The 26123-nt window shown below is 40.6% G+C and overlaps 1 protein-coding gene across 1 annotated transcript in view; it reads right to left on the reverse strand.

Moving 5' to 3' along the window:
* Positions 1–2363: 2363 nt before the first annotated feature.
* Positions 2364–26123, reverse strand: part of KLF9 (KLF transcription factor 9) — a 35103-nt gene continuing 11343 nt past the window's right edge. Inside the window, exon 2 of the mRNA XM_060762213.2 lies at positions 2364–7474. Coding sequence (XP_060618196.2) covers positions 7245–7474 — 230 coding nt within the window. The 3' untranslated portion in view covers positions 2364–7244. The remainder of the gene's footprint in view (positions 7475–26123) is intronic.

Raw genomic sequence — 26123 nt, forward strand, 5'->3', positions numbered from 1 at the left:
TTGGACCAAATTTAACATTTAATTGATAATCTGAGTCCCATTTCCAACTTCATGTTGTATTAAAATTTGCACTTACACCTATAACCATCTAAAAATGTTACAATCACTTCTGCGACAAGAACAAAAAGAAAAAAAAAGAAGTAGTTGGTAGTATATTATGGCAGACTACAGCATAAACATGAAATAATATAAACAATGCTCTGCCAAATTCTTTGAAATTTTGTCTCTTAAAGCAATATGGCACAAAGTATTTTCCTCTCTTGTAAATGGCCAATGTTAGAGAATATTGATGTTTGGGAAGTTATTAGATTTTCAGTTTGCAAAATAGGTCCACTGTTTCCCCATTCATCTTTCAAATCTTAGGAATTGCATCTATGGTCCAATAAAAATGTACATCTTCCTTTGACAATAATTTATCAAGATCGATGTTCATTCTTCTCCTGAGCTTTATCTAAGAAGAGGTAATAACTTGCATGTGTGTGTGCCTTCAATTTGCCTGTTCAGTTATGTCAACTGCATGCATGAAGAGTTTTCTTATGCAAGGAGTAAGAGGAAGTTTGACCTGTTCCTTTCTTTATAACAGAACCTACAGCACCTGGTATTCCTTGGTGGTCTCCCATACAAGTACTAATCAGGTTTGGTCCTGATCACTTTCCAAGATCAGATGGTGCCCTTGGGGTATATATAACCATAAAAGTTGTACAAGATTGTTCCCAACTGTTACCATCTTCGCCACCAACCAATAGCTGAAAACAACCTGGTATCCAACTTGTTGGGATTAAAAATAGGATTTTGGTATTATCTTATTTGTTTAGAGCATTTACATCTAACCTTCAGCCAATGCCTCCCAGAGAAGCTTACAAATTGTTAATTTTACCATTTCCTGCCCTTACCCTGACAATCTAGACACAAAAGGAAAGGGGAATGTCAAAGGAGGAAAGGACTAAGTCTCAGAAACACTAGCTGCTCTACTCTCCATCACAGCCTATGGTAGTGGCAGTTGTCTTGAAATAAATTCAAATATAAATAAATTCAATTCAGGCCATTGAGTCAAATGATGTATTTACCCATGTTTTCTATCCAATGGTTTTGGGAGCGATGAGGATTGGGAGCGACGTGGGGATTGCCCTAAATAGTGAGGTGAGATGAGCCCAGCTGATTCAAAGTAAATTCAAGTGTCTCATCTAGTTTTTTTTAATTGTGTCAGAAGCAACTTGAGAAACTGCAAGTCGTTTCTGGTGTGAGATAATTGGCCATCTGCAGAGACATTGCCTAGGGGATGCCCAGATTTGTTACCCTCCTCTGGGAGGCTTCTCTCATGTCCCCGCATGGGAAGCTGGCGCTGACAGACGGGAGCTCACCGCATCTCACGGATTCAAACCACCGACTTCCAGGTCAGCAGTTTATCCGGCACAAGAGTTTAACCCATTGCATCACCGCGGCTCCCATCTTGTCTAGTGACCATCAAGATAGGGTCATAATGTGAGGAGTAAGAAAGATGCATTGGACCCACGCTGTTCAATTCTTCAATGGAACTACTGTATATTGTTGCATGCTACAAGTTGTATCTGACTTATGGTGACCCTAAAAATACTTTATTACCGGTATATCCCTTTGACATTTTAAAAGCATTGATATGCCTAGGTGATCTAGATTCTCTTAGTGATCCTCTTCTAATGGATGTCACCAACATTCCATGTATTAATGATGGTGTCTCCGCTTAGTTAGAGGTGTGATGTCCTTCAGCTTTATAACCATCTTATTATCCCCTTCTATTTGAACTTTGGCCTTGATCTTTTCGATAGGAGTGTCGAAGCTCAGCCTCCCCTCTACTTCCAAACTCATAAATCAGCACTTTGTAGCTGTCACAGTGACTTTGAACGTCTTACCATCCTGTACCATTTCAGAGATGCTTTTCACATCCTTGCCTTTTTCAATCAACTCATCTGAAATTGCCTTCATAAATGGCTTCAATTTTCAAGGCACTGGACCATCGAGTCACATTGGAGGACCTAGGGATTCCTAGACAGAATATTTTAATCAGATCTGTGAATAATCAAATTTGCAAAACTCAAACTTGGAAATGTTGAGGGGTGACTAAATTGTACTTTCAACTCCGTTTGCAATACAGTAACTCATGTAAGTTGAGGATAAGTGGGCAAAGTGAGAGGAGGAGAAATAAACCGGGACATTTGAAAAGCAGCTGAAAAGGGGAAAGAGGATTAATTATGATTGTTCTTTCCCCAAACTGGGATGATCCCTGACAAAGTGGAGGTTACATGTAGACTCCCTGCAGCTGATGTGTGGATCCAAGTGAAATGTTTTGCAACCACAATGGACACAAATCATTTCAGACATTGCTGTTTCTTTTTATTATTTTTTTAATTATTATCTGGACAATTTATATACATATGTACAAAAACACCTATGCCTACTTTTTTCTTTTTTTACAATTTCATGTGATTTACAAAACAGGACAGCAAAATAACTTAGAAAGGATACGAACACTGTACAAAAATAAAATGGATTAAACTTGTAAAGGTTGGTATTTTACAGTGTTACAGATTTGTTAATCTGTCATAAAACAGCATTTGAAGAGCATCTGAAGTTCTGGTGCATACTGGACTAATTCCATCAGCAAACAGAAAAGAGACCTATATAGAGGTCCTCAGAGTTGTTCACAAAAGATGTTGTATAGCTATAGTTTTAAAGCCATGGCTTCTCTAGGAAGGTCTTTCAGAACTGAGGAGAGGAGCCGCCTTCACATCAGCACTCTTTTAAGAATTTTCAGAGTAACGTGGCAAGTATGTTCGCAGAGAACTTGATCTTTCTTTCTTCTCAAAATTTGCAAACAGTCGCCTCCTAAACTCCCTTTTCTTAAAAAGATTACAGCTGATTCTGAAGTTTGCACATAAAATTCATTGACTGCTTTGACACCAAGAGACAAACACATTTTACTTTGATTTGTTGTTGTTGTTAGTAGTAGTTGTTAATAAAGTTTGGGCAGCTTCTGATGTTACTTTTGGAAGACCCCCTAAGAAGCATGGTTTACACTTCAATGCTGATCAGATTTATTTGGAAGCAAGTCTTCTGAAACTTGCCTTCAAATAAGTGTGTTGAGAATTACAGCCAAAGAAACAGTCTTCTGCTTCTAAGAGTAGAGTCATGACCCTCCTTGAGACGTGTCCTATATACATATCTCTTCTGGGGGCACAGGCATGTAAGTTGCTTTTCCAATAACATATTTCCATGGATACACCTGGGCCTATATACATGTTTGGGCCTGGGAACCCTTGTCGCCATTTCTCTGCTGCAAAACAGTGGGGAGGAACAACTTGGAAAACAGAAGCAGCTAGATTACTGCTCACTCGTGGATTTTCCTTCCACTCTACATTCCTCTGCTTAACTCAGCTTGAGTAAAAGACAGTGGTTGGGTGGGGAAGGGTAAAGTACCACCCCAGGTATTATTCCTCTCCTGAAAATCATTATTTTATCCCCTGAATTACTTTTACAGAAAAGAAGTGGCATCCAATATTCCCAATCAAAGTCTGAATGGTTACTTTTCCAAGTTACATTGAGGACTGCAACTCCCCGAAACCTCCATCTGTACAGTGACCAAAATCAGCGTAGGATTATGAGAGTTGCAATTCAGAAAAATTACCATTTCAAGCTCTGTCCCAACATGATAATTGCCAACAAACACATACAGCAGCCCTTGAAAACCTAGTTATGCACACCCATATCTGCTCAAAGTAACATAGGAAGCAGTCCAGTGTCACTCTGTGACCAAAGGCTGGTGCACAAGATTTCTCCACTCATAGTGGTAGTTCTCCTTCCATAATGCTGTGGCAAAGCCAAGAACACTGGGTGTAGTGAATGAGTTGTCTGACAAGCTAAACCAGCCACACACCTTAGTGTGAAGCTACAAGTAAGGCAACTATTCACTACAAACCAGGGGCTGCACTTCAAACACCTCCACCATAAGCAGAGCGCTCGTGTGCACCTCACTATAGTGACAATTAGGAGCAGACTTCCCCCCACATCCTAGTGCCACCAGGTCTGTTGAACTGCAACTCCTATCATCTGCAGCATTGGCTGGATATAGGAATTGTACTCCATCACACCGGGAGGACTCTCGGTTGTGGGAAGGCTGATTAAGAGTTTCACAAATTTGAATGTTAAATGGTTTTTGGAAATTTTTGGCTGTTTTTGGAATCTTTTAAAATGGAAGATCTATTAGAGAATAAACCTAAACATTAAGTTAATACATTCTGTGATAGCCTTTGCACATTAAGGATGTTTTAAAGAGAGGAACAACTCACACGATTATTTTGTTTTAAACGATATTCTGCCTACAAGCTGTGCGTAAATGCAGTGTTAGGGCACAGCAAAGTGTTGTTTCAGGCTGTTTGGCTGGTCGGGTTAAGGCAAAGCTATTCCTTTAGCCTACGGTAGACAAGAAAACCGCATGTCTGGCACCATCAGGCCACCTTGGGCCTTCTAACCTGAGAGGCCAGGTGATGACTTCCCAGCTGGGAGTGAAGGTGACCATAGTGGGGAAATCATATCCATCAGGAATATACCCAGTGCCACACCTCATTTTTTAATGTGCCTCAGTCTTCCATCTGACCAGATTATTTGCCATGGAGATGTTGTTCATGGTGACTGTGGCTTGCCTTCCGAAATAACAGCATTCAGCATTCAAGCTGTAGTTAGATAATACTGCACTTGTGCTACATCAGAGCAACAGTATTGTTCTAGTTAAATGAGCAAGACTTCCTCAAGAGTTTAGGCTCTGACAAGTTGGTATTTTATAGAAGGGGAGGACGGTTGGAACGATACGACTTTGTGAGTTGCTGGCCTACCTCAAGGTCCTCACCCTAGTCACACAAGGCAGCATTAACAGTACTGGTAAAGCAGAATACTTTTTACACGAGAGCGATAGAAATAGCCAGGCTACCTATTTTTTTATATAAGGAAGAACAAACGTCCCTACAACTTATTTTGGACACCAGAAATTAATTTTGGTTTTATCATAAAACAAACGTTTCAAAAAGCTGAAACGGAGGTAGAAAGTGTGCTTGGTTTCCTGACATGTCTTCACTGAAGAAAACTCATCCCTTTTTGCTTTTAAAATGCCATAGATTGTTCTTTGCCCCTAACACCTTTATTTAGAAGCCATTCTCTTCGCATAGACAGATTTTTATAATGAACCACACAGGTAAAAATGCTAGATGCATACTGAGTTCTAGTGCTGGAAGCCACAGACGATTGTAGAATACTCTACTCTCTGAGATGTTGTTGTATTTATTTTTTTCTAGGAAGCTAGCTTTTTCTCAGGTGAAACAAAGATACTGTCATTGCAGGTGTACTTTACAAGAGTTGTATATGTACAGATTCTTTACAACGATGGGGCAAATTGATCCTGGTATAATCCCACCATCTGCAATGTGATTATCTCAGGAATTAATTTAGCCCTATATTTAGGACAGTTGCACCTCATCTTCCTTCATGCGAAGGAGGAGTAAAGAACATACGACCAGGAGAACATTTCTGGGGTTGGATGGGGTGGGTGTCTGTAAACATAATGCTCCACCATTACAAGAGATGGGGGAGGGAAAGTCTGTGATTACAACCTCTGTAAGGTTCATGCTTTTAACATTAACAAAGATGACAGCTTGGCTAGACGAGAGAGAGAGAGACCCCCCCCCCCCGACAATGATGCGTTTGCTCCTGTTCGAACGAACAAACCTTAGAGTTGAAACAGGTGAAATATTGCCATGGTCACTGACTACACCAAGCCTGCCACACAGAATGAGGCTGCAGAGTACATCAGGGCAAGGCTTGTGTCGTCAAGAAAGATTCTGACACACCTCCTGCGGCGGTTGTTGTTATTGTTGTTGGTTTCCCCTCCCTGTACTCTGTACAACAGCTGCAACTTATGAAAAGGTAGAAGTCTGTTGAAAAGTTTTTAAAAATGAGTAGTAGTTGCCTCTGATCGAGCAGAGAGTGTTTTGTGGGTGGGGGAAAGATACCTTGTTCCCTCCATAAATGCACATAGTTCCCGTTGGCTGATACAGGAATCTGGCAAGTAGATGAAAAGAATGCACCATTGAGAAAGAGAGAGTGAGAGAAAGACAGTCAGTCATAAGGAAAAAAACCCTTTACAAAAGTGGTAGCTTATCAAGATGGTAGCTGCTGTTATGCATTCATTCCAACAAAACACAGCAGAATAAAGCACTGTTAGTGGTATTCATATAGTACAGTACGGTATACACTTTTCAGATGAAAGTCTAAGAACAGCTGAAAGAAGGAAAATGTTATGATCTCATACTTCTGCCACATTCTTTAGAGTGGCTTGTTGCAATGTTGTGATTTTTTTTCCCCAACGGCAAGCCAAAAACAGAGCCACATACGTACGATCCTAGCTTATTTCTCGTTTTCCATTTTTGTTCAGAATTTTTCACCAGAAAAAAAGGAGCAGCTTATAGGCCAAAGTATAGCTAATTTAAAAACAAAGAACAAAAAACCTCCAAAAGACCTGGTTGTACCCAACAGGTCTTCCTGAGTATAAATTTCAGCTTCGCTCTTCCTTTGTTATTTTTCGTATACCAATCCGCTAATAAAAACAACAGATGTAATGGTTTTTTTTACCCTTTAACAGTCTTGAATAGAACGGTTCATTGAGAAAGAGAAGTGAACCTTCTTCTAACAATGTGCTATGGAGCTTGGTTTCTTTTTAAAACTTAAGAAATACTTATGCGTGTTGGAAAGTGGTTTTTCTAAACTTTTTTTGTTTTGTTTTTTTAAATACAAGCAGCATTACATTAGTCAACAAAACATGTCCATGACACAGCAATCACGAAGAGCTTGGAATCACTACTGTGGTGTCACAGGTCAAACCACCCAGTCGGACATATATACACCAGTGTCGATTCTTTGAACTATATATATAAAAAAGTTGCATTATTTCTGCTGATCCCCACACTTCTTTCCACCCTACCCTCCCTCCCCATTCCCACCCAGCAGCCACTGATTTAAGACTGTTGTTGGTAGCATAGCAGGGGTGGATGGGACAAAATATTAAATCTTTTGTTTTCAAACTTCCAGCTACATGTGCTTTAAAAATGCAAGTCGGGGGAATATCACTGTACAGTGGCGGATGTATTTGTGCTGATCAGTTATGCCCCTTTTGATGGTGGTGGTGGTGGTGGTTTCCCCCTCCGTCTCCGCCAGTCATTCCTTCAAAAGGAGGCCGAGCTGGCCTTTTTCGACCGCTTGATCATGCTGGGGTGGAATTCAGTATGGCGGCGGGCATGCTTTGTCAGGTGGTCGCTCCTCATGAACCGCTTCTCGCAGAGTGGACATCGGAACTGCTTCTCCCCGGTGTGGGTTCGGTAGTGCCGCGTTAGCTCATCAGAGCGAGAAAACTTTTTAAGGCAATCTGGCCAAGTGCAAGGGAATGGGCGCTCACCTGTGGGGAGGAAGAGAGAAGCAGTGGGTTAAGGAAACAGAAATAGGAAGGCTAAGGCCTGTAGTATTTGACTGATTAGAAGTTTGGAAACTGAACACTGCAGCATTTGGGCGCAGAGAGTATTTTTAAGGAAGTCTAAGATTACTGTGAAGGAAGTAACTCAAGCCATTTTTTTCAGTATTGCAAAATATCTCAACAATATCAAGGTTTCAAATCCAAATAAACCAAAGGCATAATTGGGGAAATACAGAGATAAGGCAAGTTACTGTTGTCCCTTTTTTGGGAGGAATACAGCTCCCAGATTCCTGCAGGCAGTATGTCCATTGGTCATGCCAACTGATGAATCTTGGGAAAGTTGATGCAATGGGTTAAACTCTTGTGCCAGGTGAAAAGTTTTGCCCAAGCTCTGGGAATTTTTTTTGGTACAATTCCAGTTCAGGCATATGGCACTATTCAATAGTCCAGACAGCCCAATTCTGGCAACATATGTCAAAGGTTTTCTTGAATCCTCAATGCAGGAAGGTTTCCTGTTTTGTAAGATAGCGAGTAGTCAAATTTTTATCCAGGGTTAAAAGCACAAGTTGTACTCTTGGGCCACTGGCTCTGGCTCTCATCTGTAGCTTTTAATCTGCAGAGAACAAATTAATTAAATTCATTAATGTTATTAGCCTTAACAGCATCAGTGCCAGCAACAGGAATTTCCAATACTAAGAAAAACCAAAAGTAATACCTTCAACCAAGATTGTCACTTTTTAATCTGGTTAGGTTATGAGCATGAAGAAAATACATCAAAGATCCTACTGCCAGCTTACTATGGGTGGGTATTTAACTATTTTATTAAACATTATGCCAACATATATCACTAACAGGATGTCTGCTAAAATCTGAACACAGATAATTAATAAAGAATGCAGGCAAACTCATCCTGAATGCAATATCAAAACTGTAATACTTTTGTACAGCACATTAATCTCAATCGCATAATCTCTCAAAGGATCATCATGGTCATCATCCTCATCTTCAGATTGAATCTGTTTAAATATTTGTTGTTGTAGTTGGCCAGAATCCTATTTGGGTTGTTACAAATGCATACCAAGTTGCATATTCATGACTGCTTCATATACATACATTTAGGGGATTCAAAGGGAGCATGAAAGTTTGCCAATTCCTACATACTGAGAGCTTACTGAGCCCCAGAGTGTGGTGGAGGCTTCTTCTTTGGAGGCTTTTAAGCAGAGGCTGGATGGCCATCCGTTTTGCCCAAGCTCTGGGAATTTTTTTTTTGTACAATTCCAGTTCAGGCATATGGCACTATTCAATAGTCCAGACAGCCCAATTCTGGCAACATATGTCAAATATAGTTTTCTGGATTCCTTTGAATGTGATTTTCCTGCTTCTTGTCAGGGGGCTGGACTGGATGGCCCACGAGGTCTCTTCCAACTCTATGATTCTACTGGCAGCAGAAGCTGCAATTGGTAGAGGTTAGCTCCCCCATTACTCAGGAAGTGGCTGGCCCTGCATGTGGTGAGCAATGTCCCCTGTGAGCGGGGATTGTAACAGTTACACTGTTTCTGCCCTCGTGACACAGATTGAAATTTCTTGTGCAAGGGATGGAATAAAAAGTTTTCACCTGTTGACTGAAGGGCAAGGAGGGAGGCATGCTAATCTCCCTTGGGAAGGAATTCAAAAGCCTAGGGACAGCTACTGAGAAGATCCCCAACCTCTCTCTTTCTCTCTCTGTGATCTTTCAACAACTGGGTCACAATCTATTTGAGATAGGGACTACATATATTATTTAAATGTGTATTGCTATGTACTAGTATCCAGCTGATCTAAAGAAATAAATGTTGTAGCTCAACATGAGTTCCAAGATTGAAGAATAATCTGGAGCATTGCTGCTTTGGACTGGACCTGGATTCTGATGAGCTATTTTCATCCTTCACCTCAGAGCCATGTGCAAAGTCCAGCTTGTTACTAGATGGTCACCCTTGCCTGGGCCATCCTTTGTCTCCATGACAGTCATTCAGGGAGCTCCGGAGAGCTTGTGGACATTGCCAGGCATCTCTGCTGGCATCAGTAAAAGAGCAGTATGACCTGGAAAAAGAAGGGGGCAAACAACCTCCTTTCCTTAGGACATGTGGGTGCCTTTGCTGACCTCAGCAAAGATGTGAGTGATGACCAGAAGTTCTCCAGAACTCCATGGCCAGCTGCTGTAGTGGCAATGGTCAGCAAAGGTAAGATCCATCCCCCTTTCCCTGTGTCATGAAGCACGGGCTGGCCCATGTGCATAATGGAGTGGTTCAAATTAGAAATTAACTGTCTACACCAACCACAAAGTGCAAAACTCTGGAGCAATCTCCAACTTCTGTTAATGCAGGGTAAAACCAAGTTAACCAGTTTTACAGCTCATAAGTGTGTCTATTCAGGTCCACCTTCTGGACTGTTTTGGGGTTTCTGGCCAGTGTAGGTAAGCCTCCTTCATGTGGCTATCTGTCATCTAACACAGAAGAGCTTACTCAAAGGAAACATGCATAGGATTGCTCTCTGCAGGATGCATGGTTCAGATAAATACAGTGTGTAGAAGGGCTCTTTTGGAGGGAGGGGTTTCAGAAGCCAGGATCCCCTAACCAACATGGTTAGTGGACCATCGTGCTCCAAATCATCAATGGTATAATCCTCATCTTCATCATTGTCATCATCTACAGCAAACTGTGAATGAATCAGAGAAAGCCTCTTATCATAAAAAACATTCCCAGGAGGACAGAAAGTTGGTGGCTAAGACTAAAATCCTTCCATGCCCTTTTAGTAGTTTAGGTGCTCACCTAAACAGAGTGATATTTTCCTCAGTCACTGCCAACGATGAGTGTTTTGTGTTTGGAAATGCAGAAGTAGACTGGAATGTTGGTCAGAAGAGCTTTTGCTGCTAAAGTCTTCAGACTGTTTCACCTGGACAGTTGCCATGTAGCATGAGGAGCCAAGGAACGAGAACAAGGAGAGCTCAGTTTTCTATGAATCATCTCTACAAACCTGTGTCAGTTTTCTTTCCCCTCTTCTCTTTTACTGGCACCAGCAGCTTGTAAGATGTGATTAATTATTTTTGTATCTATGAGCCTGCTAAATCTCTCACACATGGCATTTTAATAGAGTCAACTGTAGCTTTGAGGAACGAGACTAAAAAGAACCCACATTCCAAATAAATAGAGAAAAATACATCTGCTCTATCTACTACTTCGGCTGATTTGATTAAGAAAATTTCACTCCATTTCCCCTTCGAAGCTTCGACAAGGACTGATGTGACTGAGTCAAAACCTACCATTCTCAAAGCAACATTCAGATAACTAATGACATATGCTATCAAAGCCATTTACCCTGAGCAAACAGCCATTAAGAATCACTTTTACTCCTACAGACTGCTCTCAGAGAAACTAACATCCACATTAGAGATCTGTGAGGATCACATAATCTGCCAGATACTCATACCCTACCCACACGTGGCCTACAGTACTATCAAACAAAACCCAACAGAAAATGCCAGCCCCTGAGACAAAGCAAACAAAACTTACAGAAATGACTGTACAAACTCAAGAACACAAAATGTCAAAGCTCTGTTGCAAGGTAGGTGATTTTAACAAGGGCATAGTGCCCTCAAGGCGCAGGATCTCACGTGATATTAGAAACTAAGCAGGGTCAGTCCTGGTAAGTATTTGGAAGAGATGCCGCCAAAGAATAAAGGCACCAGATTCTGTTTGATCTTAGAAGCTAAGTGGGCTCAGCTCTGGTCAGTACTTGGATGGGAGACAGTCAATGAGTATCATGTGTTGTAGGTTATATTTCTCCTTCTCTGAGTATTCCTTGCCTAGGAAAACCCTATGACAATCAAGGGATTGTGACAGGTCCACAGGTGGTTTGAAGACACACACAATCACAAGCTGTATTCCAGAAGACAGAACTTGCAAAACCACCTCTGTTTATTCCTTGCTTAAGGAAACACTATGAAACTGATATGGTTACCCATAAAGAGATTTGAAAGCTCATACCTACACAGAGCAAAATAAGGTATGTCCAACCCTAAGCATACGTTTTCTAAGCTCTGTGTTATAGTCAAAGTGTGCACACATCCATTTCTTTTGATGCAATTGACATTTGCATGTATGTCAATTACATCTGAAAAGAAGGCTCATATGGTCATGGGTCAAAAACAGGGAAAATGTGCAGAGTAGTTTTCAATTTTGAATGTGTTTTTAGAGTCCTTTCAGCAGTGTATGTGCAGAATTTCAGAATAAACAGGCTTCCCTATTCAGTTCAGTAGATCTGTATTTGTTTAAAAAGATAGCTGGGTGGAGCTGCATCTTTTTAGGAAGAGAAGCTCTGCCTAGTACAGTGAGGTGCGGGTGCAGGTGACCATGAGCATATGAGATTCTGGATTATTTACTAGATCTACTCTAGCTGGATTATTTACTGTTGTTTGGCCAGATGACTGCATATTCTCAAATACAGCTTCACAACCCTATAGCCTAGAAACCTATTTTTCTAAAAATAAACCAGAATGAAAGTTGCAATGAGTATGAATCAAAATATTACACCAGTCAACATACTCCCTAAGTAAAGCCTCAGACTTGAAGTCTGTTACTAGCCATTCATTTTAATATAAATGGATACTGAGGCTTTTATGCGCCCTCTTAGAAGTCTCATGAACCAAGTAATATGCACAGACTTGGATACTTGGATTCTTGATTGTTGACAAGAATCACAATCTTAGCTAATTTTGCATTCTGTCCCAGTAACTGTCTTATTCAAACCTACTGGCAGTAACAGTGGGGAGATATTTTTGTTGTAGTTTCAGCATGACATTCAAATTAGGACATAATTGCTATTTGTAAGCAAAATTATAAAGCAACAAGAATTTTGTCATATCAGCTCATGAACTAATTAATTGATGTCTAGGCAGCCTTATTGTCTTTTCCATATGATAAACTTGAGGTATAATTTTCAACAACTGTCCCAAATTTTGAAGCCTCTTCCCAGTAATGTTGATGATTTTTTTTAAAAAAAATGTAAACTTTTCAAGTCCATTAAGCATTCAAGTGAATATTTACATTTTCTAAAGCTGCTTCTTCCTATAAGGAGCAGCTTTAGGGCCCATCCACACAGCCCTATATCCCAGAATATCAAGACAGAAAATCCCACAATATCTGCTTTGAACTGGGTTATCTGAGATAATGTGGGATTTTCTGCCTTGATATTCTTGGATATAGGGCTGTGTAGAACAATTTAGTTTTAAAATGTTTTTAGTGCAAGATACCACTGTTAATGAAAACAACATGATAGCAAAAAATCAAAGAATCTAAATTTTAGGAGACAAACTTAAATGACCTAACTCAGAGTCCACATGGACCATATAATGTAGGACTAAGCCAGAGTGGTATGGCTACATAGCCCATCTCTGTCCTACTGCAATGAAAGGATGGAGTTCCTCAGTCTGGGAGGCCATCCATACTTCTGTCTTCATTTGTCACTTCTGGTAGTGGCCACAGATCTCTGGAGAGATCCTTGTGTTGCTGGACATCTTTGCTAATGGCAGGAAAGGCGGCCACATGACTTGGGAGAAAAGAGGAAGGTGATCAAGTACCCCCCTCCCCCAAAGTGCCATCCCTTTCCCCCCTGCTGTGGTACATATACAGCCGGGCTGGTTTGAATTAGACTACACCAAAGTAGAAAGGACTCTGTGCTTCACAACATTCATTCTCCAGCTCTTAAAAGTTGGTGCAGAGCCAGCATAGACAATGGACACAGATAATGATACTTGTACACAACACAAGGACCACTGCACAGGTGTCTGGATAGGTGAGCATCGCTGAATACTACAGAGCCTTGCTATCATTTCTCAATGCCAGAACCCATAAATGGCTCTACTCTCCAAGCCTTTTGGATCTCTTCCATCCTTTCCTCCACAAGACACCCTTTAAACATTTCCTTACTCTTGCAAGGAAATAAAAGTATGTACAATATAGCAGAACTCCAGTGACTTATTAAATAAACAGTTTATTGGAATGAAAGAGTCATATGAACTATTAAGTAATAGTGGTAGACCTCTATCTGGGACCACAATACTAAGTATACTAAGTGGTTGAACAAAACATATACATAAATACAAACCCTCAATCTAAAAATCTGAAATGCCCCCAAATCTGATATATTTTTGCTACCAACTGCCTGCTTCTTCCTTTGAAGTGGCAGCTGGGGCATTCCTGCTCATTCATTCACAATGCAAAAGTGATCTCTCCTCAGAGATCTTCTGTACAGTACTGTATTCCCTGCCCCTCCCAAATATCAGGTCCCTTATATCCTCAGTTTCCCCACAGACTTATATCTCATACGCATGTAGTGAACAAACAAGATGAGGTACTGGAAAGAGATACTGGGCTGGATGGTCATGTAATGCTGGGAGGTAAGGATTTGAACTGAACACTACATTTGGATTCCAGCTATTTCACAGATGTTCTAAAATCCAAAAGAATATATCATAAATCGGAAACACTTCAGTTCCCAAGCATTTTGGATAAGGGATACACAATCTGTATTATAATTAATGGTGGTGGAGTGTTTAATATTTAATAACTGCCCCGAGTCCTCATGGGGAGATAGGGTGAGATATAAAGTTTTATCATTATTTATTATTATTATTGCTGAGGTCTGAACAGGGGTGAAGGGTCAAGAGAATCACTATTGGAGTGCATATTTATTTATTTATTGGTAGAAGAGCATTGACTAAGCTTGATAAAATAGTAGAGACATCACACTTGCAATGAAGATCCGAATAGTCAAAGCATTCCCTGTAGTAACCTATGGATAAGGAAGGCTGAGTGAAGGAAGACAGACATTTTTGAACTGTGGTTTTTTTTTTTGGGGGGGGGGGGGATTCTGAGAGTGCCTTAGATCATGAGAAGATAAAACCAGTCCATATTCCAGGAAATAAAGCCCAACTGCTCACTGGAGGGAAGGATATTAGAGGCAAAGATGAAGTATTTTGTCCACATAATGAGAAGACAGGAAAGCTTGGAGAAAATAATGAGGCTGGGGAAAATGGAAGGAAAAAGGAAGAGGGGTCAACCAAGGGTAAGATGGATGGATGCTATCCTTGAAGTGGCTGGCTTGACCTTGAAGGAGCTGGGGGTGGCCATGGCTGACAAGGAGCTCTGGTATGGGCTGGTCCATGAGGTCATGAAGAGTCAGAAGCAACTGAATGAATAAACAACAAATGTATTTAACATTCTTGGTTTTGATATGAAGTAATAATTCTTCTATTAAGATGCAGGATAATGGGGAGTAATGGTGGTGACATAATGTGAATACCTTCCTAAGCTACCTATAACCCAATTATGAGATGATCAGTACCAAAACAATATTTATGTAAAACGATGTACAACTTTATGAGCTAGGTCCAAGACGTTGTGTATGCACAAGAGAAACAAGTGAATGCTACCACAATGTAGGAAACATAAGGTCCCATGAGATACACTGTGAGAAGTAAATTATCTGCTTATTAGAAGAGGAAGATTAATCTGTGATAAAAAAGGATAAAGCAGCCCCGTAATCGCTACAACGGTTCTGTACCTAAGTGTATTTTTGTGAAGTGGTAAGGCATCATGTTGAGTACATTCTTCCATGGTAGTGTCATCCTCTTGATACCCTCATGAATTCTAACAGTGTTCCTAGCATGTTTTTCTCAGATTAAAAGCAAGGCTTTGTATTTCATTCCATTGAACTTCACCACATATTTAGTCATAAAAGATGACCTTCATTTCCCATTGTGAGAAGTATGTAAGGATGTTCCTTATTTTCCCGGGATGAGGACATCTGATGTATATAACCAAGATTAAGGTACATTCAGTTATAAGTTGGCCATCCCCACTTTTCTCTCTGTACTTTTGTATTTCTAATTTTACTCAGACTAGCTGTTGTGTTTATATTGTCTGTTTTGATAAGGCCAACTGGCTGATCAATAAAACTGTTTTGACCCTTCTTTTCCCATATGATTTTAGGGTGAAAGTGGGGTCTAGAATGAGAAATATAAGCAGTAAGTACACATGTGTTATAAATACATGCAGAAACATTTCAGGAAAAATTAACATTTGCCACCTCACTGCAGGAAGTCTTATGAGGAAAAGAACGGGTTAAAATGGGAAATGATTATTTTATGATGGTTTTTATATTTTGAAGAAGGCAGCTGGGAGTTTAAATCAGGAGAGATGCTTCTTAAGAAAGGCTTAAGTTGCTTTTATGCAACTTAAGGATATATTTAATCAAGATAAGACAAATGTAGCAATCGAGAGCTAAAGAAAATGAATGTTATTTACAGTTGTGCAAAGATTATGAATATGCCTATAAATGGTCTTTGAAATTAGACACAGAAGATGAGGCTATACAAGAGTTAAAGCTCAAAACTTTGGATACACTATCCGAATGAGATATGGGAAATGTGGAAAATGTGGTCTAAAAATACAAAATTGGTGTAGTAATTTAAAAGGAAACATGTATACACATGTAGAGATGGTACCTAACTTCAAATAAGCTTTAAAATGTCTCAGAATATTTCAAGTCAATGGTGAGGATTTCAAGATAAGGAGGGCAATTTTTCCATATGTGGGGGATTTGTAAGAAAGCAAAAAGTTTATTGGTCTAAGACAGTGCTTCCCAACCTTTTTTTGACCATGGACCACTTGACCAGGGACCACTTTGACCAAGGACCACTCTCCAACATTAGTACCAAAAGGGTTACAAATCAGTTTTTGGTCAACTTTAGATTTGGTTTGGTTATTTGGGGTGCTGATTTAGACAATTGCATTGGATAGACCACATCAGCTCTAGTTTCTGATACAGAACATATGCCACCCAATAGTCTCCATTTGCTTGCCCACAGAAAACCATATTTAATAAGCCTCAGCACTATAAGAGGGTTTTGCGAGTCTTTCCTGTTGCAACAGTGTAGTAATGGTGAGGCCACGGACCATATTTTAGTTCTTGTGGACCACTGGTTGGGAACCACTGGTCTAAGATTTATATGTTAATCCAATACATGTAAGTAAGTATGTATGTATGTAAAGATCCATTTTGTAATATCAACAGAAATGTTTTTGCTGGATATTATTGATACTAAAATGGACAGCAAATATGAATTACTTCTTCAATACAGTTGAAAGAATACTGTTTTCTCGAACCTGTCATTGACTGAAGCATCAGTGACACAAGAATGAATTGTTAAGGTGGCTGAGTTAACCCAAATCGTTTTAGTAATGGGGATTTTTTAAGGATAAGTCAATTGAAGATTTTTTTTAAAGGATTGGAAATCATTTATGAACTTTTTGAGTAATAAGACATTTACTGATGCAATAATATGTAGTTATGCTCACTAGAAATTCTAGTAGGATTATGGTTACAAGAAATTCTAGTAGGATTATTTAGTTGGAGCTGTAATGGTAGAATAATTATTGTTATTATTATTTTATTTTCATTATATTTGGCATTGAGTGTCAGAGCCCTACTGTGTTTTAGCTACATATCTCTTCTTTTTCCATTTCTTTTTCCTCTCTCACTTTTCCTATCTGTTTTTTTTTTAATTCTCTGAATGTATACTATTTTGGCTTTGACTCTAATTTAGATTTTCAGTGTTAAAAGTCAATACAGAATATATATATAGAGAGAGAGGGGAGAGGGGGGCAGTTGAGAGGTTATGAATGGCACTCAGAGTCATATGGAATCCAATGAAATGTAATGACTCGTGTTCAGAGTCCTTCTGGGCACATAAGAACCTGATAAAAAGGGTTCCGGTTGCATTGACAGTTCAGCTTTTGCAGAAGCAAAACAGAAGCAGAAGAAGAATGTAGAAGAAAGATAATGGACTAACCTCGGTATTTTTCAAGGCAATACTTTAAACTGAGAGCTCCAGACAAGACAAGAAGGAAATACAAATATAGTTTTAACAATTATACTTTCTGAATAGAAATGAAAGACAACTAGGATCCGCATATAAACCATAAAAAGTTCAGTAGGGGAAACTGCTTGGGAAGACTGAGGGCCCTTCCACACAGTCATATAACCAGGAATATCAAGGCAGAAATTCCCACAATAATGGCTTTGAACTGGGATATCTGAGCCCACACTACCATATATTCCAGTTCAAAGCAGATAATGTGGGATTTTATTCAGCTGTGTGGAAGGGGCCCAAGTTAGCCGTTAGTAAAAACCTACAGAGATTACTCCAGAGAGCGGAGGTAAATTCCTGGCTAAGAAGATCAGTTGTTCCTCTTATACTCTGCTGTCCTGCACTTGCTGGCTGGCCTTGGATCTACCTACTTGGCAATGGCTTTAATAGCTCAACTACACTTACGCTGAGACTTGTACTTTACAGACAAGAAAGCAGGCAGAATAAAACACCAGTGTAAACAAATGTCTGCCCTGGCAATGTGTGTAGTACTGCTAAAATAGCCAACATCTATTTTATTGCAACAGTTCATTGTAATGGCTCGGCTCATAGCTTGACAAAAGACCAGAAAAATGGTTTTCAAGCCAAACTCAATATTAACTGTTGTTTCTTCCTACCATAAAGTGCCCATTTTAAAAATGCACTATGTCTATTTTGTTAATATGTTTAAATTGGGGAGCCAGTGGTGGTGCAATGGGTTAAACCCTTGTGCCTGCAGGACTGAAGACCGACACGTTGCAGGTTCGAATCTGGGGAGAGCGCAGACGAGCTCCTTCTGTCAGCTCCGACTCTCCATGCATGGACACAGGAGAAGCCTCCCACAAGGATGATAAAACATCAAAACATCTGGGTGTCCCCTGGGCAACATCCTTGCAGATGGCCAGTTCTCACAAACCAGAAGCGACTTGCAGTTTCTCAAGTCGCTCCTGACACACACCAAAAAAAAAAGTTTAAATTACTGACTTTTATTTTCTGCTATGGCACCCTAGTTGTCAACACATTCCCCCTAGAGCAGACAATGTGCTCTCAGACATTGCCTATCTTGCCCTCTTGGCTGGAAGGACAGGCTGGGTCCCGGCTGGAAGGGACGGGCTGGGAAAGAGGGTAGCCAGGCACACACTGGGTGGGATGGACAAGGGGAGGGCCTAGGAGAGGGCGGGGCCAGGAGGGGGAGGGTCATTCTCAGGTTGTCCTAGCATAAGGATGGGGCGGCTCACCCTGCACCAGGAGAAGAATGAGACATGTGGCGACTGCTGCGATCTTCCTCCCCAATACATTTTCCTCAATCTTCAGGCTGTCTTCTTGGCATTAGGCTGGGAGGAGGATGAGACAGACAACGTCTGAGAGTGCACTGGAGGGCTCTCAACTGCTGTGTGCCTTCCTCAAGTCATCCTCCCGGCATAAGGACAGGGCTGCTCACACCGTCCTTATACTGGGAGGAGGGCGAGTCATGAGGTGGCTGAGAGCACTCCAGAAGGCTCTTAGCGGCTGCATGCCTTCATCCCCCATCCTTTCTGCATAAGGATGTGGCAGGTTGCCATGGCTTTATACCAAGAGGACATGGAAAATGAGGAGGGCCTGCGGTAAGAGCCTAGGGGGCTGCATCTGGCCCCCAAGCCTTGGTTTGACCATGCCTACCTTAGAAGCCCAATTGGTGCCAATGCTGGTGCCATTTTATCTCCAAGTAAATATATGACTTTTGGGTCTAATTTATTCCATTTTTATAAACAAATATTAATGATGTCAAATTGTTTAAAACGTTTTTATTCTGTTTAAGCTATTTCTTATTTTTATTCCATTTAAACTGGTTAAACTGACTGTATTGTAGGTTGGCCTGTGCTTATATGATATACAGCAGGATGTAAAATATTTTAATAACTAAATAGATAAAACTACGTCACACACCCATTTTCTTTTCTAACAGATATGATTCCTGGTTGTTACTGACCATGCTGAGTCCACACAATAATAATTTGTGTGTGTGTCCTCTCTTTTAACAAAATAATTATTTGTATATGTTTCAGTCTCACCCGTCTCACCCAACACACCCCTCATTGCTCAGGCACTTTGTTTTAATTTCTGTCTAGCGGACACTCAACTATGTGAGTTTTCTATAAAAAGGACTATCCAATTTTGAAAACAAAAAAAATCTATAATAAAACAACAACCAATTATTATATTAAATATTAAACATCTTTCACTAGAATGGAAATCCTTAACAGTTTTCTGAACTCTAATAGAGACGGACTTCTGCAAGAAATCATTGAAGTGGAAATATGATGGAATGGGAGCAATTCTTGAAAAAGCCAAGCTTCTGCAGCTGCTGTATCCATGAACATAGTTTTTCATTGCTTCTCCCCATCAATGGTTAAGAGGCATCTATGGCAACAGCTGTGGAAAGTGTACATCCACAGAGGGGGAGAGCACAGGGAAATGCACACGTTCGTTCATACCCAAATCCAAGAAGAAAAACTTAATCTATCTCTATACCAAGTGAGCTCAAAGTACAGTTGGACCTTCACTTCTGCAGGTTTAACTTTTATGGATCTGATTATTTGTGGATATGATTCCCTTTAGGAATCATTCCAGTTTACCTCTCTGATCAACGTCCACAGGTTTTTCCTTTTTCACCTGGATCCAACATTCTAACTTTAGTGAATGTGTAGGGCTGACTGTCATTCTAAACTCATGTCACTTGGAGTACATATGTATGTTCTGAATATATTATCTGTCAGTTATGAGTCATAATAGCCATATAGTATAAGCTATGATCTGGATCAGAGAGACAATGGTGCCTTCTACAATGCCATATAATCCAGATTATCAAAACAAATAATCCACATTATCTACTTTCACCTGGATTATATGGCTCTACATTGCTTTATAATGCAGTTCATAGAAGATAATCTGGATTTTATATGGCAGTGTAGATGGGGCTAATGTGCCATTGAATGAAGTCAAGAGTCAGCATTCAGAACAGAACATCCTGTCTGTAGGAAATATAATGTTAGACTGTAGATAGTCATACAGTTGGTCAAGTAGAGCTCTTCTTAGGCCTCTTCTACACTGCCAAATAAAATCCAGATTATCTGATTTGAACTGGATTATATGGCAGTGTAGACTCGTATAATCCAGATCAAAGCAGATAGTGTGGATTATCTGATTTGATAATCTGGATTACATGGCAGTGTAGAAGGGGCCATAGGTACTACAAGATTTAAAGAATTCTGATTGATACAAAGAAGAGAGATAACCTTCTGGCCTCCAGAAATCAGGCTGTTACTTCTTCTGACAAAAGGGCTCAGCTGACATAAAGTATATCCACCCAATTCTATGGATCTCTCTGCATCTCCCTATTCACTGCATTCTGCAAGAACCTGCAACCCCCCCCCCCCCCCGCCGCCCCAACAATTTAATGGATCTGGGAAGATCTATGGGGAGAAGGGAAAGACCCCTTCTGTCAGTCTGATTTAGAGAAATAACTATTGATCATGATATGGTGAAGGACACTAGATTATATAGTTTAGGAAAAGATTAGACATATTTGTCAAAGAAATCTCTCTTCAGGGCTGTAGCTCCAGGGGGGAATATAGGACCCGTCCAGGAATTACCTTTATCCCAGGAGCTACCGCAGCAAACAGGAGGGTGGCCAAATGCTATTCCCTGAAAACGCAGAAGCAATAGCTACAAATGGCAAAAAATGAGAGATTTTCAGGTGCCGAAAATTCGCATCTTTGAATGTCTGCAGGTCCCTACAATCGAAAAACATGTGATTTTTTTAAAATCTGGGATTGTTTCTGGGTTTTAGATATTTGTTCCTGATTGGTGACTTCCTAAAATGAAGGTGACAGTTGAGTAGGAGGCAAAAACTTTGCTTGGGTGCCAGAAACTTCATGAAACGTGTAGAAGGCACATTTTCTCTGGCCAGGGCAAAGTTGTGGCCCCCAAGTCAACGCTGTACATCTTTTTACAATAAGAGCAACCAGGAGCAGACATACCCTGGCTGCACAGATGACCCTGCAGCCTATATAACTCAGGAATGAAAGTTTATACAATGATTCACATATTCGCATTTTCAGGTTTTTTTTAAATTGCCCACATTTCCAGCAGAAGTCCCATGATGGCCATCTTGGGAGCCTCTAAATCCCACAAGAAAGCACAAGTGTGGATGATGGAGGCAGAAATCCTGGGATCAACAGGCCTGTATCTGGACATCTTCTCAGGTTCCGGGGTTGTCGTTGTTTTTTTTTTTATCTCTGACTATAGCGCGCAATTTGGTGCTGTCTGGAACCGCCCGAAGTCACGGCTCTGCAATAAAAACTCTTTTGTTCCAAATGAAATTCTATGGCAGAAAACTTCCCCAAATTTCTAGCATTGCAGTAAATTAAAATTCCCTCTGAGCATTAAGAAATATAATTAGACATCCCATGAAAGGGGAGGGTAAAGTTACCAAGGGCACGTGAATGTAGCAAATATGACTTTTTGGTGTTTGGGGACTCTAGAGACCAGGGTTGAATCCTTACTTGACCATGGAAACCCACTGGGTGCCCTTGGGCAAATCACTCAACCTCAGAGAAGGCAAAGGCAACCTCTCTCTCAAGAAATCTTGACAAGTAAATCCCACAATAGCGTTAACAGCTGTCAGAAATGACTTGAAGGTACACAACTACTTGAGTACTGGATGCGGCAGCAGACTTTCCACCACAAACACAACTGTGGCCTAAATGTCTGGCTATTGTTGTAAATTAATGCCAGATCAAATGGACTTTGCAAAGGAATTCATATTCTTAATGTTTATATTTTGAGTGGAGAGTTTGCTGTGCACCCACTCCATAAATAAAAGCATATACTGGATGGAGAGCAGATGAACCCAAAGCATGTTCTCACAGTCCAGAAGCACGAATATCCAATCCACATAAAGAATAAATACAAAACAATCCAAGATGCCATGCATTCTTCTTTGTCTCCTAAGGCCTCTGGAATTTGAACATTCCTCTTGCATCCAAGACTGCTTAGAGCTTTTGTGTTGTCCAGGCACACATCCCCTGTCTTGCATTAACATTAGACCACCATCCTCACCCTAAGCTCTCTGGATACCTATTTAAGAGAGTAATATGTCAGAACTGTCCAGAAATTATTATTACGCTTCCATGAAACAGCTCCAAAAACGTGTTCAGGTTAGAGTTTCTATTCCATATTCCAGAATGGCTGCTCTTATCTCTTTGGGCTGTTCCCTTCTATCCTTTTTTTTTCTTCTAGCACTGATTATTCTGAACGAATTATTACTGGCCAGCCAACAGAGTCTGAACACCCAATCCAAGGACTTGATCTCGGAATTAAGGATTCCACTCTCACTGAATCCAGATGTTCACATACGGCTGTATACTTCTTGGCCAGCTGGCAACTTGAAATAATACTAATGCTAGCAAGAAAGAACATGGATTCAGGTCACTTCTTGAAAGTATTGAAAATATTACTGTAGTTCTCTCAAACTAGCCAAGCTGGTCAAAGTATTTTGAGAGTTATAGTCTAAAAGAGTAGCTTCATAAGTTCTCTTCAGGCTTAAGGTTGATGAATTGAATTTCTATCCTCTACAGACAAGAACACTGAAGGGAATGCCTGGTATCCTTTTGGGCAGTGCTGACACACAAATGGCTATCTGCATCAAGTTCTCTGTGCTAATGTGCCAGGCACAGTAGGTATGGGCAGCAAATTAGTTGTTCTCACTTGGATGGAACAAATGTAATTTGAACTGCTGCATGGCAGAACAGTTCTCAGCGCACCAGTTAAGCAGCAAGAGTGGGAAGCGAGATCTCCAGATTAACCCAGTGCAGATAAGAAGTATGAGCAAAATATCTACTTGTCTGTACAAGATATTTTCCTTGCTGCATTGTATAACATATGCAAGGCACCTGGCATTCCCTGTATTAAAATAATGAATGCTAGGACAGATGTCTTTATACTGGAAAACAGTGTTTTCCATTCCACACCTTCATACGTGCCCGCCCCCCTTTCCTGTGTCTTAGTGCCCTGCAGAATTTAGAAACTTGCATCTTTTTTTGTTTCTTTCTGAATGGGCAAAGGGATGTGAACATGTTTTCTTAGAAGAAATGTGTATGCACATTGCCTCTTTGGACTAGAAAGGGCAGAGTGACATTGGTTGAATAATATCTGCAGGTGTTCAGGATGAGCAAGAGCAAGACCAGATATTTGAGCTTTCTTAACCTGGGTCCCATAACCAGCTTGATATGAGTAAAGCAACACTTTTCTGTGGTTGTGCCTAAGGGAAGAGTGTACATACTCAGAGATACATGTGGTCATTTTTTTCTAAGTGGCACACAAGCAGAGTTCAAACTCTTCCCTAGTCACTTTCCATGATAAGATATGATTTGCAATAACAATTCATTAACTGCAATTTCCTGGCTCATCAGCACCACTGATCTGAAGATCATTGGTGTGTGTGTGTGTGTGTGATGCTTTTCTTTCCAAGAAGCTCCTGTGTTTTTCCTGGACTCTGCTATGGAGCAAGAAGAAGCTTGATTAGTTGGCTGTGTGTGGGGCTTGAGTACAAGTGAAAGCTTCATCCTAATTGTGGTTCATATAAGATGCTTACTACAGTTAATTGAATTTAGTTGTCATCCTTACTCACTCATCCCTAAGTGTTTGGGGTTCTGTATAGGACCAGTAGTTTTCCAACTGTGATCCTCTAAATCAGTGGTCCCCAGCCTTTTCTTTGACCAGGGACTACTGTGACCAGTGACCACTTGACCAGGGACCCCTTTGACCAGAGACCACTCTCCAACATTAGTACCAAAAGGGTTATTAATCAGTTTTTGGTCAACTTTAGATTCGGTTTGGTTATTTAGGGTGCTGATTCAGAAAATTGCATTGGATAGACCACATCAGCTTTAGTTTCTGATACAGAACTTATGCCATCCAGTAGTCACCATTTGCTCGCTCACAGAAAACCATATTTAATAAGCCTCAGCACTATAAGAGGATTTCACGAAACCAGGTGTAGTACTGGTGAAGCTGCAGGCCATATTTTAGTTCTTGCAGACCACTGGTGGTCCACAGACCACAGGTTGGGAACCACTGCTGTAGATGATTTGGACTTCAGTTCCCCAAAACCCTGAGCTCTGAGCAAGCTGATTCTGGCAGCTGAAGCCCAAAATTTCAGGTGCACCAAAATATGAGTATCATTGGCATAGCTTATTGTCTTATTAATAATATCACAGTACTAGTACTATCACAACTTTGCTGTTTTGGCATGGGACTGGATCTAGTATTGTAGGTGGGTTTCCTTAAGGGGCTTTTGGGTGTAGGCAACCAGGTCAGGGGCAGATGGCTTTTCCTTACTTCCAGGTGGAAAGGAAATCATGCAGGGCTACCCAAGAGGCATGTTGGATGAATGGAATTCCAGCTACCAACAGAAAGATCAACTAATGAATGGGCCACCACTGGCTAGTAGGCCGGACAGCTGATGCTTAGAGCAGTGGGACAAGTCAATTAAGCTGTAAGTAACAATATTTTGAACTTTCCCATTCCAACAAAATGTGTGTAGTGCTGATTCTTGCTACAAGTGAAGCCCTGAAATCTGGTGTTTTCAGACTGCCCATTACTAGTAACCAAGGCTACCAGTCTTTCAGAGCTTGGATTACTCCCACAATCACCCTGCCAGCATGGATTCTGACAACTGTAGTCCAAAACGTGACTATCCTAAGCTTCAACTTCTTGGTATGAAAGGAAGAAACTGATAAGTAAGTATGACTTGCTGCTTTCCATATATATTTTAATTCTCGAGCTAGAATTTGACAAGGTTCTTGTGGGTTTTTTCGGGCTATAGAGCCATGTTCTAGAGGCATTTCTCCTGACGTTTCGCCTGCATCTATGGCAAGCTTCCTCAGAGGTAGAGGTACTGAACAGCATAGGAAGCCAAGAGTGCAGCAGTATTATAAGGGCAACATACAGAAGTGGTCTGCAATATTCTTTTTCTGGATAATACTGTGCAAGCTTTCAGAGTTAACAAACATGATCAGGGTCAAGTTCTATTAGATGTAGTTTTCAGGCATCTTGATCTAACCGAGAGAGACTATTTTGGTTTACAATTGGCTGATGATTCTACTGATAACCCGAGGTGGCTGGATCCAAACAAGCCTATCAGGAAACAATTGAAGAGAGGATCGCCTCACAGTTTGAACTTCAGAGTCAAATTTTTTGTAAGCGATCCTAATAAACTTCAAGAAGAATACACACGGTACCAATATTTTTTGCAAATTAAACAAGACATTCTAACTGGAAGGTTGTCCTGCCCTTATAATACTGCTGCACTCTTGGCTTCCTATGCTGTTCAGTACCTCTACCTCTGAGGAAGCTTGCCATAGATGCAGGCGAAACGTCAGGAGAAATGCCTCTAGAACAGTGGTTCTCAACCTGGGGTCCCCAGATGTTTTTGGCCTACAACTCCCAGAAATCCTAACAGCTGGTAAACTAGCTGGGATTTCTGGGAGTTGTAGGCCAAAAACATCTGGGGACCCCAGGTTGAGAACCACTGCTCTAGAACATGGCTCTATAGCCCGAAAAAACCCACAAGAACCTAGTGATTCCAGCCATGAAAGCCTTCGACAATACATAGAATTTGACAGTTTTCTAATTCAGGTGAAGAGG

The sequence above is a fragment of the Anolis sagrei genome, chromosome 2, assembly GCF_037176765.1.
Source record: "Anolis sagrei isolate rAnoSag1 chromosome 2, rAnoSag1.mat, whole genome shotgun sequence".
Lineage (NCBI taxonomy): Eukaryota > Metazoa > Chordata > Lepidosauria > Squamata > Dactyloidae > Anolis > Anolis sagrei.